The sequence below is a fragment of the Catharus ustulatus genome, chromosome 1 (assembly GCF_009819885.2).
Source record: "Catharus ustulatus isolate bCatUst1 chromosome 1, bCatUst1.pri.v2, whole genome shotgun sequence".
NCBI lineage: Eukaryota > Metazoa > Chordata > Aves > Passeriformes > Turdidae > Catharus > Catharus ustulatus.
In genome coordinates this window covers 21,853,163-21,872,365 of record NC_046221.1, presented here as the reverse complement: position 1 = coordinate 21,872,365, position 19,203 = coordinate 21,853,163, and the positions used below count along the sequence as shown (strand labels likewise).

General features: G+C 40.6%; 1 protein-coding gene across 1 annotated transcript in view; it reads right to left on the bottom strand.

Annotated features, from left to right (window-relative positions):
* The window catches only part of LOC117002430 (protein FAM171A1-like), a 95,833-nt gene that overhangs the window by 5,015 nt on the left and 71,615 nt on the right, over positions 1–19,203 (bottom strand). The window contains 3 exon segments of the mRNA XM_033071541.2: positions 3,375–3,491; positions 16,420–16,519; positions 16,521–16,597. Of these exon segments, the coding sequence (XP_032927432.1) occupies positions 3,375–3,491; positions 16,420–16,519; positions 16,521–16,597 (294 nt within the window).

The following is a 19,203-nucleotide window of genomic DNA, read 5'->3' as shown; positions in this document are numbered from 1 at the left end:
GCTGCAAGTCCAGCTAGCTATTATGTGAAGAGCAGTTAGTTTCAATGGGAGCATGCATCAGTGAACGCTACTTTCCAGATCCTAATGCTGACACCGTGTGCCAAAGCTCTTCCCACTGGAGAAAATCCATCCATGAGCATCTCCCAGCACTGTAATGCACAAAGCAACACCGTGGGCAACAACTGCTCTTTAACATCTGTGGCTCCTCACACCAAACAGTTCAGACACTGCAGTACAGGATTTGCAGGAGGATGTGTTAGTGCCCTGAAGTCTAGATCGAGCCAAGCCAAGCAGATCTTCAGTAGCTTTAATTAACAGGCCACTTGTGAAACAGTGTTGTAACTCCAGGTTTAAATAAGGCTTAGTACATGTTTTAACACACAAAAAATGCACACATCTGGACAACATCTGTTCACAATTATGCATGTGTGACCCAGTTGGTTTGTAAAATCCTTATGATGATTTTGAAATAAAGACCCACATTTTCATCTGCAGGCAAGGAGGTACAGTACCAGCTGGCAGACTAACATGCATGTACTGTGAGGGACAGCAAACTTGGTCAACTTGGAGGGTCTAGGTCATAAGGTTTGCAAAACCTCATCTGTGGATCTTGAGTGGTCTGCAGAGCCACTGCTAGGAAAACAAAGATCATTTTTTGTCCATTTTTGAGATAAGAAATCAAATAAATTCAGTTAGGGGATAAAGTATGCAAAAATACATTAACTTAGTATAAGTAACATGAATTATGTTGCGTTTGGGAAATCTAAGTATTTTTACATTCTGTCCCACCACTACCATTACATAATTGATTTTACTGTTGCTTTAGGACATTAAGCAAAAAGAAGACAAGATAAACCACTTGAATTTTTCATGAAAATGTCGTTCCCATTGCAACAAAATTTTAGGAACTCAGATCTAGCCCTAGAGGGAAGAAAAAGTAAAATACAAGCAGAAACTCTGCCATACAAGGTAAATCAGAAGGACAAATAAGCCTTCTCCTGTTAAGAGTTACAGGCCTTGTAACCTCAGAATTACAAGCACAATTCCATGACTAGTGTAACTTCCTTGCAATCTGGGACAGAGCTGTACTGGGAAATGTTTGGCAGTTGCTTTTTTTTGTAAGATTCCATTAAATTCAATATGATAGCTTATTCAGATCTGCCTCTGCCTCTAAATTTTGTTCAACAATGAATCAGCTGAATATCCCAGCATTTAATATCTATCATTTAATAGAACCTCAAATAAAAAGCTTGCATATTATGAAATAACTTCATGATATGTATGAACAGACTTTAAAACCTGTCCTCTTGTGAAAGTTTGTTTTGTTGGTTATATTTAGTTTATTGAGCTTGCACAGCCAAGACAAGCATGTTTTTATTTCTACTGGATTAGTTTTTTAGCTGGAAAACCTAATAAAGAAAATCTGTAAGGAATTCTGGGTTTCGGGATTTTTTTTTGATTGACTGATTGGCTCTTTTATACACAGAGGTATCTCAGATTATTGGTGGCTGAAGAGATAACACCAAGAAATCTGAGGCAGCCAAAGACAGAAAAAAAGGAAGAAGTTGCGGCATTAATAATCTCCCATGCATATATAATTAATGCCTAGTTCAAAGCCATTTTTTACAGTTAAGCCAAGAGGTTTGCAGATGGCAACCAGTCAGCTTTGTAATAATGCCATTGTAATATACCTCCTAGAACTTCTAAGCGAAGTTATTCACAGTGTAAATTACAGTAATTTCACGAATACAAGCCGCAGCAATTTGACAAAAATTGTGGTGGAAACCCGGAGGTGCGGCTAATAGTCGGGGGCGGCTAATATGTGAATAATTTTCTGACATTTACAACCCCAGACGTGCCAGCCAGAGTGCTGAGCCAAGCACCTGCCAGTAAAAGCCGGCATTCCGCGATTGTTACAGTGTTACCGTGTTGCCCTGGCTCCCTGCAGGCAGCACGGGGGGCGGGGAGAGAGGCGGGAGAGCTCTCTTCTTCCCTCCTCTGCCGCAGCCCAGGGGAGGAGGACGGGGGGGGGGTGCCGTCATTGCCGCGGCCTGGGGAGGAGGGCGGGGGGCGCTGCCATTGCCGCGGCCCGGGGAGGACGCGGGGGGGCGCTGCCATTGCCGCGGCCCGGGGAGGACGGGTGGGGGCGCCGCCATTGCTGCGGCTCCGGGAGCCGACGGGAGCCCTGCGCAGCCATTGCCGCGGCCCGCGGGGGGGGGGGGGAGGGGAAGTGCGCGCCGCCATTGCCGCGGCCCGGGGAGGGGGGGTGGGGGCGCCGCCATTGCCGCGGCTCCGGGAGCCGACGGCGGGAGCCCCGCGCAGCCATTGCCGCGGCCCGGGGGGGGGGGGGGGGGGGGAAGCGCGCGCCGCCATTGCCGCGTCTCGGGGAGCCGACGGGAGCCCCGCGCAGCCATTGCCGCGGCTCGGGGAGCCGACGGGGTGCTTTGTCCGCGCCTGCCGCCGGCGCCACGGGCGCGGGAAAGCTCCGTACCCGCCCGCCGCCGTAGGAGCGGGGGAAGCTCCGTCCCTGCCTGCCACCGCGGGGCAGCGCCGACCCGGGGTGACCGAGCCCAGTGGCAGCGGCGGGTGGCCCCGAGCGGCAGCACCGGGCTGGGCCACCTGGCCCCGTCAGCGGCCCCTAGCGGGCCAAGCCTGCACAGCCTTAGCTCAGCCAGTAAACCCCGCCCTCCCGCGGTTCTGTTACTAATTGCATGCAGGTCCTCGCTGCGAACGACAGAGCGGCTTATATTCGTGTGCGGCTTATCTATGGACAAAAACCGAAATGTTTGCCAACACCCAGAGATGCGGCTTATACTCAGTGCGGCTTGTATTCGTGAATTTACTGTAATCAGTCACCAAGATGATGCAAAGCATAACACGGCAAAATGGGCACCTTGAGCGCAAAAGGAAAAAAGTGTCAATCAGTCATTCAAACAATCAATCAATCCATGCATCCATTGTTAAGTGTCTAACCCTGGATAATGCTCGTGTTAGGTGAATCCATATCTCTGTGAGTTTCTGAACAGAAACTTCACAGCACCTGTTCTTCTACCTGCTGGAACACCAACACACTGACGCTCCCATCATTTTCTAGCAGTGGCTGTACCAGGCAGTGGTGACACAAATGCATCAAAGCAGAGCACTTTGAAATGTTCCTCATTGAAATGACACAGATATTTTGAGCACCAGGGTTGCCCCCACACAATCCTGAAAAGATTTTAGCTCTTTACTTTCAGATTTCTAGTAATGTATTATTATTATTAATGAGAAGCTGTGGCATCTCAGATGAGGTCATTCTGAAAAATATAAACATTATATATGAATAAATAATTACCCAGTGCTGCAAATACCAATAAAATCCAATTCCATCTTACCTGGGATAGTAGGTGACATAGCTGCAACCCAGTAGCCCAGCTGAGGTGCAATATAAGTCCAAGTCAACTGATTTCCTTCTTGTTGTACAATGCCCAAACTACTCTTCAGCCATGTCCCTGTAAATGTAGAAGTTGTAGGAAGATGTTACAGATATTCACATTCACATTCCTCTGCAAACAAGAGGAAAATCAAGCGGTAACAAAACCTATCCATGGGTAGGGACTGTGTGTTGTTGTGAAGTGGGAAGTTGTGCCTTCTGGCACTGACACTGTGTCATTGGCATTTGAGAGTGCCCATGGCTTTCTCAGAAGCAAAAAAAACCCCAAATCCAAAACCTTTCAGATTAAATAAAACTACTAAATCTTCAAAACCTATTAAAATAAAACATTTATTGTCATATGGGCTCCCCCTATTTTGAAGATGGATATTCCTAGAGCTGATTATATGTAGACAGCTCACTTAAAAAATATAGTTCAAGAGACATCACATCTCTCAGACCACACTTGAGTTCTACACACCGCCTTTCTACCAGCCCTGACTGTCAACTTCCAGAAGACAGAGGAAAATGTTTCCTCAAAATGGTTTTCCTATACAGAAGGCAAGCTTAGTTACTGCCAATGACTAGAGTTACATTGCACCATCACTGTGATTAACTCTGTTAATCTGCATAATAACCCCAGGAATACTGTTTGGTAACAGATGATTTTTTAAAACATGTTTCTCAAAGGAAACAAAATGCTTTTTTCTTAGAATTCTGAAATGATAATTCCAAAATAAGTAAGAGTAACAATTTTAAAGCAATGTGTTTAAGTTCACATAAGTCTTGAGTACACCAGACTGAAAATCTGCACTAGTTGAGAGTTTTTCTACTTCCTGAAGATTGCTTTTATTCCAAGAGTTGGGTTATGAAAACCTTTACAACTGAACCAGCTGAATGCCTTCTTGTAATTCATTAAAACCCCTGATTCTGCAGCTCTCATCTTAGTTTCTGATGTAATAAATGCCCAGAATGACTTCTAGACTGTTCCTGTATTCATCCTCTTTGAACAAAACACACAACTATTGGCCTTGACATGGAGAGCCATCACTGAGAGGCCACCCCTGGTGCCAGGCAGTGTTTCCTAAACCTGCACTCCTAGCTTGGTATCTCCAGTGGGTGCCATAATAGAGGGCTTGGCCTCCTTAAGGCCTCACATATTTTGGTGGCCACTAGCAGGATGCTGATCTGTGTACAGAGAAGGGATAAACCCCTCTGAATTTCTGTAATGCAGTTCTCTATTTCTGTGCTTAAGGGGGAAGAATGCTCTATTTTCTTTACACAGCTTCAAATGCTCACTTGAAAGGCAAGCTGCATCATGTACTTGTGATTCCTCTTCCTTTAAGTAACTCTCCTGTTTGTAATTCCCAAAATGGTGCTTTTTATCAGATGTCACTTAGGATTAAGCAACAGCATTTTGGATGACAGTCATCTGAACACTCAGAGGTGAGTGTAGAACACAGAGGAGAGGTGCTGCGGCTAGGTTTGTTGTTTTTATAATACATTAAAGATCCTGATGATTTCTTCTGTGTTCCTTAGATTATCCAGCTGTGCAAACCCTTTTTAGAGTATTTATTTCCTCCCTGCTACTGATTTTTCCTATGTAAGACAACTGTCTTAGGCTAATAATAAACCACCTTATACAGTGAAAGGATTAGAAGAATACATGGTTGAAAGGATCTCTAGATCTAGGTGACTACTACTGCCAGATGTCAACTGTATTGGCAACCAAACTGAATTTGTGGGCAACAGGGAAAAGGAATTACTGATGTAATTATCAGTTTTCCAAGTATCATTTCCAGTCTGTAGAGGGTAGCAATAATCAGTTATTTCATAAAGTCACACAAGACAAGTAATTTTGATTTACAGTACTAAAAGGACCAAAATCTGTGTACACAGATTTGCATATGTGGCATTTGTAACTGCTGTAGCGGAACATCTTGAGGTAGTCACTCATTTACCTCTTCCAGGCAAACATTTTTAGGAAAAATAGGATGGAATTGTCCACAAGTTATGTGTGAATTTTCTGGGAAATCCAGGAAAAGTAGATTTCTTTTTCTCCACTAACATGGTCACTAACCCTTCAGATTCTCTATCCATGCACTTTCAGGGAAGACATCATACTAATAACTAAACTGAATATAACTAATGAACATAACTAACAAAAATAATAACTGAAGGTGAAAAATAGCCCTTAAGGTCACAAATTGCTTTTATCTTGTCTCTAAAATGCCATTTGGTTAAAAAATTCTATAAGCTCGAACCTTGTTATTTTTATTTTTCTGCAAGAGCTGCATGATGAGAATATGTACCAGTATTGAAATACCCAACAATGTAAAATAAAACCTTGAAAGAGTTATAAAGTGTTGATTTAAAAAAAAAAAAGAAAAAAAAGAAAAAAAAAAAAGGAGCTGGGTGATGAATACATCAAGTTTCCCATATTTTTCTTATCATCTCTAAGTCCTTTAAATTCACACACAAGCAGACTTATGTCATTCAACCAAGTTCAGTACCTTCGATGTCTATTTATTTCTACAGCTGCCTCCTCGAACAGAAGCTACTCCTGATCCCCTCACTAGGGGGAACTTGTGTCCAGCATGCCTTACCCACGCCAAGGAACGCAGTCCTGCTGCCTCCCAAAAGCCTTCAGTTCGGTAATGCTCGGCAAAATGCAGCGATCAAGGAGCTCAGAGAGGCTGCAGGCTTATCACTGTGAGCAGAGCTCTGCTGCTGTCCTGCCAAACCAGCAGCAGCCCAGGATTTATCAACAACAGGAATCCCTTATTGGCAATGGAAGCAAACCAGAATCTACTGCACAAGCCTCAGGCAGGTTTCACCCTTGTCTGATGCTCACTTGGTTCACCTCTTCTTGCTAACCACTGCACATACTCCAGGACATGTGCTGGACTGCATAAACTAAGGAAAAATGTAATTCCCTCTCTGTTATGGACAGTTAAGAATTTCAAATGCATCAAAGATGTATCTAATATTGGTCATCTTTAAACAAAAGTGATGCAGCTTTTGTTGACCATACCCTAAAAATTGTAGAAAATAGTACTAGAAAATAGTAACTTTTAAATGACTCTGTCCCAAGTTCCTTCACCAGGATGACACCAAGTGTGGGTTCCTGTGAACCATGAGTACAAAATCTTGTTGTCAGCCCTTTTAATACTTTCATTATCTAACACTTTGATGCTAAGTTTGCCTCTTAAACTTTCACCATCTCTTACCAGTAGTCCACTAATAAATCAGAGCATCCTCCGACATCGTGGGCTGAAGAAAGCAAAGAACTCCATGTTTTACAACAGCAGCAACAAAATGGGTTTGAGTGGAAAAAGCTGAAAACACAAGTCCTGTATTGTTTCTTTTGTGATCAAATAGCTGAAAGCCAACATAATGTCACTGGACGGAATGACACACCTCCAGTATTCTGCAAATCCATCAGCATTTCCAGATCTCTCATATTTCATCCTTTATAGGTTCTAATCTCCTGGTTGTTTCAAGTATCATTAAACAAGCAGCGTTCTTGTAGCTCCTTACAAGCAATGCCTTGCTGTAATGACAATGTGGACCTTTTATTGAGCAAAACCCAATTGCCTGGTAGTGACTGGCTGTGCTCCCACATTTCACACTGCCTTATGTGACCAAGAGTTCTGCTATGAAGCCTTAAGAATGAATTCTCTATCCTGCCTCAGATTCCTCCTTGGAGTTGAAAACAAGATGTTTTCCCATTCTAAAATGAAGTAATTACCCTCTATGTCCTCACATGCTGCTGTTAGCAAAGGAGGAGATGGGGCAGTCAGTAAATAACTTTGTCCATTTTTCTATCCATTCCTATGCAGTAGCCTGCAAATGGACGAAGAGCAAGCAGCATTCATTTTTTCTGTGTTGTCAGGATTACAACTGCAGAAACAGCAAGTTCAGTATAGCTTGTAAGCACTGCATGATTTGGGCCAATTCACCATTAATTCTTAAAGACTTTCTGGTGCTTCATGGAAAACTTCTATATATAGAGACATTCTTGCTTATAGATCCTTTTTACATTTCTCTTCCTCTTTTTCCTCTCTTACTGCTCAGTGAGCCAACATGCTGATCCAAGATTCAAGTCAGGGGAGGGTCTCCTGGCTCAAACTAACAGCCGGGGGAGAACCATGATACTTAACACTTTTCTCACCAAAATTATACTGCCTGACTTGCTGGAATAAATGATGTAATTTAACAAATTTGTTCTTCATTCCTTCTTAAAAAGCTTTTGAAGCATCTACCCATCACTCTTTTCATATATGGAACTCAAAAGCAAGGTAAGAGCACATAGCAAATATAAAAATCAGAGTACTTTAAAAATACACAAATCAAAAAACAATCAGATAAAGAAAGCTGATGTCCATCTGACTGCAATAATACCAGAAAAGTTCAAGATTTAAGCAGAGCGGGAGAGAAAATTCTGCTAGAGAGAAGCATCTTAATACTTTGCAGTAACTTTGTGACGAACGTGCATTTGTCAGGCAGCTGGACTTGCCAATGGAGGAGAGTTATCATGAGCAAATTTAACAGAAAATGGTTGCACATTAAATTCCTATTTCAAGACACATTCAACATTAAACAACACCTTTTTGTAATTTAATTTGGTTTACTTCTGAATTAGACTGAAAAATGGCACTTTCAGCAAGGAGAGTACCCAGATTGGGCAGCTTGGGAAGCATTGAAGAACAGCTATTCTAGACTATCCCCCACACAATCAGGTCACTACAGGAATGGCTGGTTTGCCCAGAAAAGAGATGTCCTGTTGTCTTCAAAGACATCAACTATTCGATGTGACAGCTTGCTGGAAACCAGGCAGCACAAACAGATCTGCTTCCACAGTCTAGATACATGATGCCTCTGAGTAAGACATTGCTTCCCTATTTTAAAGCTAGGCTTTATTATTTTAAATTGATCTGTAGTGAAATCCAGGGAATTGTCCCTGCGGCTTCCACATGTGACTGTGCACGCTGACAATCCCAATCCTGCTCCAACTCAAGCAAATGGCAAACTTCCTACAGGCCTGTGTGAGACAGGAGTGCCCCACAGCACCATCAGCTCTAGGCAGAGATGCATGGGATTCTTGCTACAGCAAGAAGAGGGACAACCTCACCTCCTGTGATCTGGCTGCGAGGAGAGCTCTCTTGCTGGCACCCCAGCACAGAGCTTGCCTCTGTGGGAGGATGTGTAATGCTGCTAGCTTCGGGTTTAACTTCCCAAGCTGACCATTTCAGAGCCTTCCAGATCACCACTGCTGCAGGGACTTCCGCTGACTTTGATATTGTGTTCTTTCAATCACTGACCAAAACAGTTCTAGTAAATGACTGTCAGATGAGTGTGCTGCAGCCACAGCTTCCCCCAAGGACAGTCATAAAGCCTAAATACTGCTTATGTTTAAATATATGGTAGCTATGGTGGTTAATTTCCATAAATTACTTTTACATGTGAGCTTTTAGTCCAAAATTCTTCCATTGATCAAATACTGTTTGCTTTTCATTTTGTTTCTTTTAACTGGTAATAGGATCATCCAATATCACTCAAGCAGGGAACCAAAACTGTGTTATTTACAACATGAATTATTTGCATCCAAGAGGTTTGACAAATAAGAGGATTTAATTAGTAAGAGAGCAAATTAAACATAATCCCATTATATTAATTTATTTTTAGTCACAAGATTATCTTCCCTGGACAAAGCACTTTGGAAAGAAAAGAAAGGTACTTTTAGCTGTACTGCTTAATAGCACAGATGTTTTAAATAAATATTCCTTAATGAGAAGTGCTCTTCTTTCAGCATGGATCTTTTTTGTGCTGTCTAGGATGTCTCATAAGATTGCCCTGCAGGTAGAGATTCACGGTTAAACAAAGATATATGTGTCAAAAGGAATGAGGTAGGCTGTTATCAGACAGTGTAGGACAGCAAAGGATATTCAAAACATACCAAAAGTGCTTCTAGAAGTAATTGATTTAGACACTGCAAATGGCAGCATTATTATGAAGAGTTAATCAAGGGCAAGTTCGTGAATAGAACTTCCTAAAGCATGTTACGACATACATAAATTGTAGCTTTTCATTCTACCAGTTGAAAGCTGCTTATCAGATTTCTTCTTCCAACCGAAAATCACCTCTAATCTGCATCAGAAGGGGAAGTTTTACTAGAGAGGGATGGGATTTTTTTTGGCTTTACTTTTATTCATTTTCTAAAAGCTAAAAGCCTGAAATGGGAGTTGAAAATTCCTTCCTGAATATTGGTGGAGCTTACTGTCCTCCTCACCCTCCCCCAAATACACATGGGTTTAAAAATTCATAGTATTTAAGTTAATATTACAATTTTGTTTCAGGGTGCTAGGCAACATCAAAAAATAAATGTCCTTGCTCTGAGAGCCCATACCATCATTATTCTTTCACTCTTACAGAATTTGTTACACAACCCTTCCAGGGCTACAAACTGCTCCTTTTCTAGCAGCACCACCATTATTTCATTAACTAAAAGGGAAATGCTTTTACCATCATACCTTGAAGATTTTGGCAAGGAAATCTACAAGTTCCATTTATTGTTTGTATCTGAGAAGCTCTGTGGGTTTCTCCATCTCTTCCCATTTTCCCCCTTAAATCACCTGTCAAGTGTTTACAAAAAAACACACTGTTTTCATTATTTAATAATCTTAATTATATCTGGGCAGAAGGCAGGCACATTGTACACTGAACTGCTCGCATTGCTTTGGTCTCCCCAGTATTTCTTTCCAGAATGCCAGAACAGAAGTGACTTATTAAAGAAAAAATTACTTCCATACATAATTACTGGTTAGTAATTGTATTTCAAAAGGAAAAGCTTACTTATGCCTGTTGGACCATCATCCTAGTTACTGGTATATGTGAAAGATACTGCCTCTAGAATTTGCTTTACCATGTTATTCATTATGTTCAGTTACTGACAAAATTATTAGAACAAGCAATAAATAAAAGCACATGCATAAAACACTGCTTGCCTTTTCCTTCCTTCAGCCTCACATCACACATTCAGTTTCTATTTTTCAAACGGGAAGCAGATGCAGAGGCACACTGGGATTTTATCTAACATTCAAGGCTGCAGAAGGAGGGGTTCCCAGGTCCTCAGCCTCTTCCAGCCCCATCCAGGAACTACCCACTCCTGCCTGGGTTCCCTCCAATCTCCAAGGTCCTCTTCAACTGAGGCTGTTACTCAAGCACAAAGGTCTTTTCTCCATTTCAGAAGTTTTGATGACTCCCTCTTCCACCTTCTCCTGCCATGGCTTCTGTAGGTGGAGCTACAGGGCTATCCACATGATACTTCATTATTAAAACCTGCACCCAGGAGCCAGGGATCTGTTTACAGTTTTATTTCCTTGACTACACATTAGTAGATTATTTGCACAAACATGACTACACTTTGGCACCAACCTGACTCCTTCAATGTTCTCTTAAGCATCACCATCATGCCATACCTTATCTGCTTTGCTATCAATGCAGTTCAAGTGGTGTACGAAGTGGGCAGAGAATTAAACAATCCATTCATTCCCTTTCACATGTGTAAGCCACAATATCCATTTTGAAAACACACACTAATAAATAAACACAACTGTCTCCTATGGTCCTCTCCAGAGGAATCATGAGAGTGAGAACATACCTCAGTGAGCTACACTGTGAAGCATGAGAGGAAGAGCTTCTTTTCCTTTCAATCTGAGGTCTGTCTAATACTCTGAAATGGTATCTGCACCTATTATGTAGACACTGTACATGGTAAAAAGCTGGGTTTGGAGGCTGACATTTCTATGGCAACACACAAAGTATGAAATTCTTTGAGAGCAGTTAGTTAAGAACCAGTATTCTTTAGTGTATTTAGTCTTTAACAATGATTTAAGCTTTCCAGCTGAGATTAAAAAGGAAATCAAAATCAAATTGTCAAGGAATTTTTAAACTACAGAAATAGCTTAGCCTTGAACTTCTGTGGTTTTCACCTTTGCAAGCCAATCTCCCTTTCACCATTGAATCTAGAACCACGTGTGCTGGATCTGATAACACTAAGCTCAAACCTTTGGGGGTCAGGAATTTGATTTCCTGAGCATGTCCATTTCTCATGCATGAAAAACCCACTAAAACTCATGGAGAAGTGTACAGAGTCCCAGGCCATTTGTGCAGCTGTATGCACTCTAAATGCAGATAATCTCTCCAAGGTCAGAGGCACAAACTCACACCCAGTGTCAGATCAAGTGACAGGCTGCGAATGTTTCTGTTAAATTATTATTTTTTGTCTGTCACACATGGTTATGAATGTGGTGGCAGTCAAAAATTAGTCAAATTCACAACAAAAAGAAATATTTTATTTTTAAACTATAAGACAATCTTTTCTTTGGGTGGATTATCACTGCTACCACATGGGAAACTTAAATCCAAGACTTTTATAAAACATCTTATTTGCAAACAATGCACAGTGAACTGGACAGGTAGACGTATAGTGATCTGCTTACATTTTCTGCCTGACAGTAACTGTCCCTCTTTCCCTATAAACACTATGAACAAAAAACAAGCATCATTTCACCTCTATGAAATTGTAGTCAAGTTTAAGTAGGCACCAATACTGCTTTCACATTATCTTGATTTTGCTGAGGAAGGAACATCTGGAAATTCTGGTTCTACAAAAATCAATACAAATTTTACCACTGACAGCAGAATGTCACCCAGAAAAAACAAGTACCAGACTTTTAAATGCATTAAAAAATCTATTATGGCATTAAATGTAGTCAGAAAGCACCAGCCATGAAGAGCAGAGTACATAAAGTATTGTTTTTTATGAAGTTACAAGAAGTTTCAGAAGGTACTTTGCTCCATACTCTGCCAACGATTTACATGAACACATGGCTGAAATTTCAGGCACTGGGGAAACATCCCCCTCTGCAAAGAAGCCAGCAATTTAAAGACAACAAGGTCACAACCACAAAGATGTACGAGTGTCTGGGGAGAAGGAAGAACAGAGACACAGTATTCCAAACTTCATTTACATGTCATGTACAAGAAATAACATATTTTAAGGAGGATGAACAAAAGGGCTAAAGTTTAACCCTTCCACTCCAGAGTCCTTTGCCACACAACTGAAAACAGTGTTGAAAATATTTTCCTATTATTTGATGGGAATAATCAACTAGCAATTGCATCATATTAATAAAGCTCATGGAATATTTGGTGGAATTTTAGAGTCTTTCATACAGCTCTAGATGTGGATCTAGAGGTCTAGGTGCAACATAATGCCTTCATACCACATGGAATGAAACTGAGGACTTAAAATGGAGAATGCTGCACTTACAGTTTTGCTTACTGAATCCAATGAAAACCAGATACCTTAACATAACATAAACCCTTAAATGGGGGCTGAGGAGAATACAGCTGAGCAAGTGCTGTGTTATTCAGTCCAGCTGGTAGGAGCTGGAGATGACACAGGAGGCAGAAAGTTTCATTTCTACTGGGATGTGTAGTATTTCTGACTGAAGAGGACAAGGCTAGAAAGAAGTTTTGAACAGAAATTTGGTGTCCAAGAATAGAGAGATTAATTATACTGCTGTAAATCCTAGCTGACATCAAGGCAAACATACATGGAAGAAGTCATGATCCCAACCATCTGTTTACGGATAAAGAAAAAATGATTTTTTCAGCTCCCTCAGACTTTGAGAAATCCAACACAGCACTTGTTAGGAAAAAAACCACCCAAACCCTAGAAAACTCCACTGAGCACTCCTGATTATAGAAATGAGAATCCCTGTCTCTATGTCCAAACCTTTTAAGTGCAGACTGTGAAATAAAACCACGGTCCCACAGCAGTGTGAAACACAAGACATGGATATGCCCACAGCATGGAGTAAGTTGCATTTCAGCATGTCATGTAATGCATTTCATGTTATGTCTCCATAACATCAATGCATCTGTGTTTATTATTGCCAACACTCAGAAATGCTGCAGGAAATGGTGGTGAACCAACATAAGAACAAGGTTACAAGGTGTATTCGCTTACCCTTGAAACATCTCCAGGGCATTGACAGCTGATCTTGTTTTATTAACTATTCAAAATGGTACTATTGCTTTAATTTGCCTTGCTGTGCACACAAGGCAGTAGTTTGTTTCATAATGAAAAATCTCATTTGGAACAGTATGAAATAGATGCAGCAGATTGTCTTGTTTTGATGTCCAGCCTGTTTTTTCTGGCTGCCTGTTTCATCAGTGTCAGTGGAGCCACTCTCAGCCTTAAGCAGACTATGCTGCTTCCTGCTTCTCTCCCAAGGATAGAAAGTGTGGTCATGAAAATACAGATGGTTTTATGGTAAACATCCTAAAAAGCCATTAGTTATTTTTGGCTGCCATAAGATGCAAATATGCCTCATTTTTGTGGAAATTCTCTTTTTCCCCATTCTGTGGAAAATCTCTGCACTTCCAGTCCAGATGCCCTCTGGGTTCATATTAGTTCATCATGAGCTCAGCAAAATGTATGAGATACTAAGGATTAAAATATCGCTGTAGTATTTCTGTCACTTCCTCCACATCCTCTAAAAGTGAGAAATACTTTGCTTTTTAGAGCAGAAATCGTATTTCATGCAGTAATGAAGACAGCCACAAGGACTCTAAACAAAAACAAACGGCTTGCATGAACAAGTGTCCACTGTACTGCCAATCCACAAGAGGAGAAGTGCTCTAAGTGCCTGGTAAGGCAGTCACATTTCTCTATCTGTGCATTTATTCACTGTTCAGGTGAAAGCATGCGAATTTAAGCCACTGTAAACCTATTAAGCAAGACCAAAACATAACCAGCACTGAAAAAAGAAGCAGCCATGAAATAAAAAGAACAAAATCAGAATAATAAAGTTAGGGTCCTGTCCTGACAAGGCACAGATCTGCAATGCAAATGGGTTACAACAGCTTATCTGCCAGCTGAGGATTTCTCCAGTACGGAGCCATTCCAGTCATTATCCATCTATCTCCCTTCATAGTTCAAGCACAAATAGGGATGTGGAATGACAGGACACCACCATTTTCATGCTACATATGGCTAGTTTGACAGCCCTTAGGGTGTTAAAGTAGTTTGCACAAGACAGTGTGGGCTGCTCTACTTATTAAATTAAGCTACTCTAATTTAAATTGGTTGGGATGTGGCCAAAATTCTACTAGAACTGGCATGCTGCAGTCAGGGCTTAAAATGCCTCTTTGTTCAACATCTTTGGTTGCACAGAAAGATGCTTACTTCAGCTGAAGTGTGAGCTGGAGCCTGAGCATATCATCTTCAATACCTTGTTCTCCACAGCTTTGTGAAGCTAAGTGGCCCAACAAAGATGCATTTTGTTTAGCAGTCCTCATGCTTTCTCGTCCCAATAACATAAGTGCTCCAGCATTTGTCATGAATCAAACAAGGCTGGACTTGTCTCAAGATTGGGAGCATCAAGCCTGCAACACTACTTAACTAACCAACCCTATTGATCTATACTAATATATATACTGCACACAATAGGGTAACTAGCTCTTTATATACAAAATTAAAAACCATATTCCATACTAAGAGAGAGCTTTTGTGGCCTCACTGCAGGGGCATGGAAATTTGGCCATAAATGAGAAAGTTCCATAATCAAAATCAGAAACCATTTACTTGCAATGAATAACTAGCAATGAGGCAGCTGCAACAGCTGACAGGAGGGACTGGGGGAGGATTGCTTCTTATGGGGAAAGTAAACTCAATCTTCCCTTTGTTTTTTTTTTAACAAGGGAAAACAAAATAGTTTCTAGAAGAATTAATTATTCCGTTTTCAGGAAGAATGTGGTGAAACTTATTGCCAGGTCAGCATAAGAGAAGTGTGATTTCCACAATTGAGAGAAAAGCCAAATCCATTCATTGCACTCTTTTTTTTTTCTACCATTCAACTTTATATCATATTCAAATTTCCTCTTCACTAATTGTATTGCTTTACCATACAGGCAACTTCTGACAAGATTCACGGGCATGCTGTTGAAAATACACCATTTTTTCAGCAAACAGAGGCAGGTAACAAAGCAATATTTCCCCCTTCACCTTTCTCTTCCTCCAACACACTTTCATGCTTGTTCCTCTACTTCTAGATGTGATCATCAGCTGGCTCAAAAATTTGCTTGCAGGACAAACCCCCAATGATTGTCTACACAGACCCATATTTCTGGCTCCTTTTTCTCTCAGCATCTACCTTTCTCACCTTCCATTCTCCTTTTTCTTAACAATCATCTGGTAAATATTTCAGAAGGCGCAGTACAGTAACTGAAGGGGGATCAACCAAGAAAAGACTTAGGCACTCCTTTGCCCTTTAAAATCTGAAGCTGTAAAGAAGGCCAGTACAGTGTACCAGTTAGTGAAAAAATAAAGAAAATAAATTTTAAAAGAGCCTAAAATATGTATTTCTGGGAAACTCCTGGTCACAATGGCAACACTATTCCGTAATACAAAAACTTGAGTGCATTTTACAAATTTTATTTATTAGTCATTCTGTCCTTTTAAAATATTTCATTAATTTTCTTTTTAAAAATTCATTTAAATTATTTACATGTATTTTCCTGACAGTATTAGTAAATCTCAAAGTGATTTACAAAAGAAGCCAGTACCAGATTTCCTATCTGGCAGGCAGGAAACAGAGCCTGAGCCAAGAGGGGGACTCAAGGTCAGACAGCTGGCTGCTGGCAAAGATAAGGCAAGTTTCCATTGCTACACACTTCCAATTCAATGCGGTAGTGAATATGTCTATCTTTTCAGTCTGTGGGTGAAATGCAGTTCTCTCAAGTTTTCAAATTAAACTATTTAATGATTGAAAAATGATACTTTTACAAAAACTTTTGTTTAAAATTGGCACACAATGCAAAGTCAAGTATATTTGCATATACACCACATATTACTTGATTGGTAAAACTCAACTCTCTTCTTTTAAGACAGAAAACAAAAACCATTTAGGGAGCCAGGGTGAGATGCTACCTACCAAATTTTTGGTCAAACCTCCATGCTGGAACGTGTGCATTGTGTTTCAGGTTGCTGTTTGCTGGCAGAGGCACTGTTACATAGATGGGGCCGTTCACGGGGCACGGGGGTCCCATCGCTGCTGAGGAGGTGCACGCTGACGGCAGTGACGGGGGTCAGGTCGTACCTGGTGCTGTTTCCTAATGAGAGAGTGAATGAACACTGTGACTACAGAATGTACGGAACTGAAGGGATACCTGTGTGGTTTGACACCACAGTACTGCATCAATGTAATTCTCAAGGGGAATGGTAGCAGCAATTGCCTCCCTGTCTTACAAAGAACTTTAAAACCAACCAACCAGACAGCCAACAAACAACCCTTCCCCTGCCAAAAATACCAAACCCAAGCCACAAAATTGAAGGAAGATGCATATGGTCCATTTTTCACTTAATTTTGGAAAAATTGGAAGACAAAAAAACTACAGTGCAAATATCTCCTGTATGTATTTTTTGATGCTAATTCATCTAATAAACCTGTATGAGTAACACAGTTTCATGGCAAAAAAAAGATTATCTTACAAGTCTTTATTATAACCTCATGCCCATATTGTTAACTAACAAACACCAAAATAAACAGTGGCACCTCACAAATGACTGGTCACATATTTAAGAATGCCAGGTTGCATTTCCTTTGGCCTTTCACTGAAAAGAACCATGCTAAATGAATTATTGACATAATCAATGTTATCTTCTTATCTAAGGCAGTAATTATTCTTTATGTTTAAACTGGATGCCAATCAATGTTACTTCATGACAACATACTTCTAAAAAGCATTATAACCCTTCATTGATTTAACCAAATGAATCAATGACAGGGATAAAAATCCTACACATGTATAAACAGGTGAAAAAAAATCCTCTTGAGTTTGAGATCTGCAGCTCAAAGCAAGAGTAGTAATAGCAAGAGTAGTTCAAATTGGAAGAGATGGAGCTTCCAGTTTTGCAAGGAGCTGGAGCCCCACATGCTGCAGTTGCAAAGAGCACCAACCCTGCTGGCTGGGGTTCTGCGGCTGCTCTTCCTGCCAGGGGGCAAATCAGGGAGAAGGAAGAGGGATGCCTGGCTGACAGGGATGGGGTACTGCTCTAACTGTAAGCCTGGTGCCTTACTCACACTGCCTGTGAGGGCACATTCACACCCAGCAGTGGTGGCACAACACATGGTCTTCGGATATCCTCAGGCATCCCGGCCACAATGCTCAACAGGATGAGTACACTTGAGGGAATGATGGGAAAGCATTGAGACCATTATGATTTCTTATAACTCTGGTTAAATCTTGAGGAGTGGCCTTTATTAAATTTGATGTCTCTGAGTAACAACTCACCAAATAAAGACATCACCAGGAAAGGGGTTTGGAAAGTGGTAAAGGGAAGGTAAAAAAGGGTGACAAAACTTCACCAACTTTTAAATTCCTTGGATTTTGCAAGACTGGCAAATTGAAGAAATGGAAAATAACCAGAAGTAATGTTGCATGTGGCTCATTTATGAAAGCATCTAGTCTGATGCACATTTTGCCCAGATTTCCAGGTGAGTGTCAGTGCTACACAGCTGATGTGCAAGCTGCCTTCACTGACTGTGTAGCACAGCCAGATGCTGACCTTACAGAGGGATTAAAGCACTGAGAAAACAGCACTCTGAAGGTGGCCATGTAGGACAGACACAGAGCCAACAGATTAGAAACAGACCAGGGTGTAGGGGAAGGTTGCCAGCCTACCCATGCATTTATAAACACAGGCTCCCCTTAACACCTTAGAACATAAAACAGTGAGACAGAGGAAGGAATTGGTAAGTGAAAAGTTGTTTCTTTATTCCTGATCATTCAGTACACTGCCATGCACCTGTAACTTCTGTCAGATTGATGCTTGACCTCAGGACTTGGGCCACTAAAGCTCTCAGGCTGGTATCAGAGAAATTCCTCTTGCCAAGTACTGTATCTTGATGACATTCTTGTGTATACAAACAAAAAAGTGTAACTTCAGATTTTACATTAATATAAAGGATTACATGATGTTTTATGTTTTGTATATTTTTAAATATTGAAAGTTTTGATTTTTTTCTTTTATTACTGTCTTCATATAGCATATATCTGTAAAAATTACTTTTCAGTCCAAGAAAAAGCATTCTGATGGTGAAACACACTTTTTAATTAAGATGCACTAATACTTTGCACAGCACTACACCGAAAAATGTATATTAAAGGATGAAGAAATTTCTGAAATCCACTGACCTCTATCAAGAAATAATTTTCCAGTTTGCCACCTTGTACAGTATGTTAATACTCGTTAAAAAGATAAAATGTTTTTCTTTTTTGTTGTGAAGGCAAATTAAAATCAATGCTTATGAAACTCTCGCATCCTATAAAACTGATAAGCACACACAGAGATTAAATGGGAATGGACTTCGATAAATGTCAGCTTTCATTTATTTCTTGTCATTTTTGACATCTGGTGACCTGTAAAGAGCTTTAAAAATAATCAGATAAAATTCACTGTCAGTTCAGACATGATACTTTATAAAGAAACAAGCAGCCACGAAAAGCAAGAGGAGAAATGGTAATCAGCCAGCTTGGTCCATTGAGGCAGATGATGGAAAGTCTTGTTTAGTTTTAGTTTAGTAAAAGGACAAGATTTTGTGAAACCATCCTCCTGCTCTCCAACTGCTGATTAATAAAAACAATAAGCTAACACTATACAGGCTTATCACTACTTGCAGTGAAATTCCTCAAATTTTTATGTTTACAACATGCTG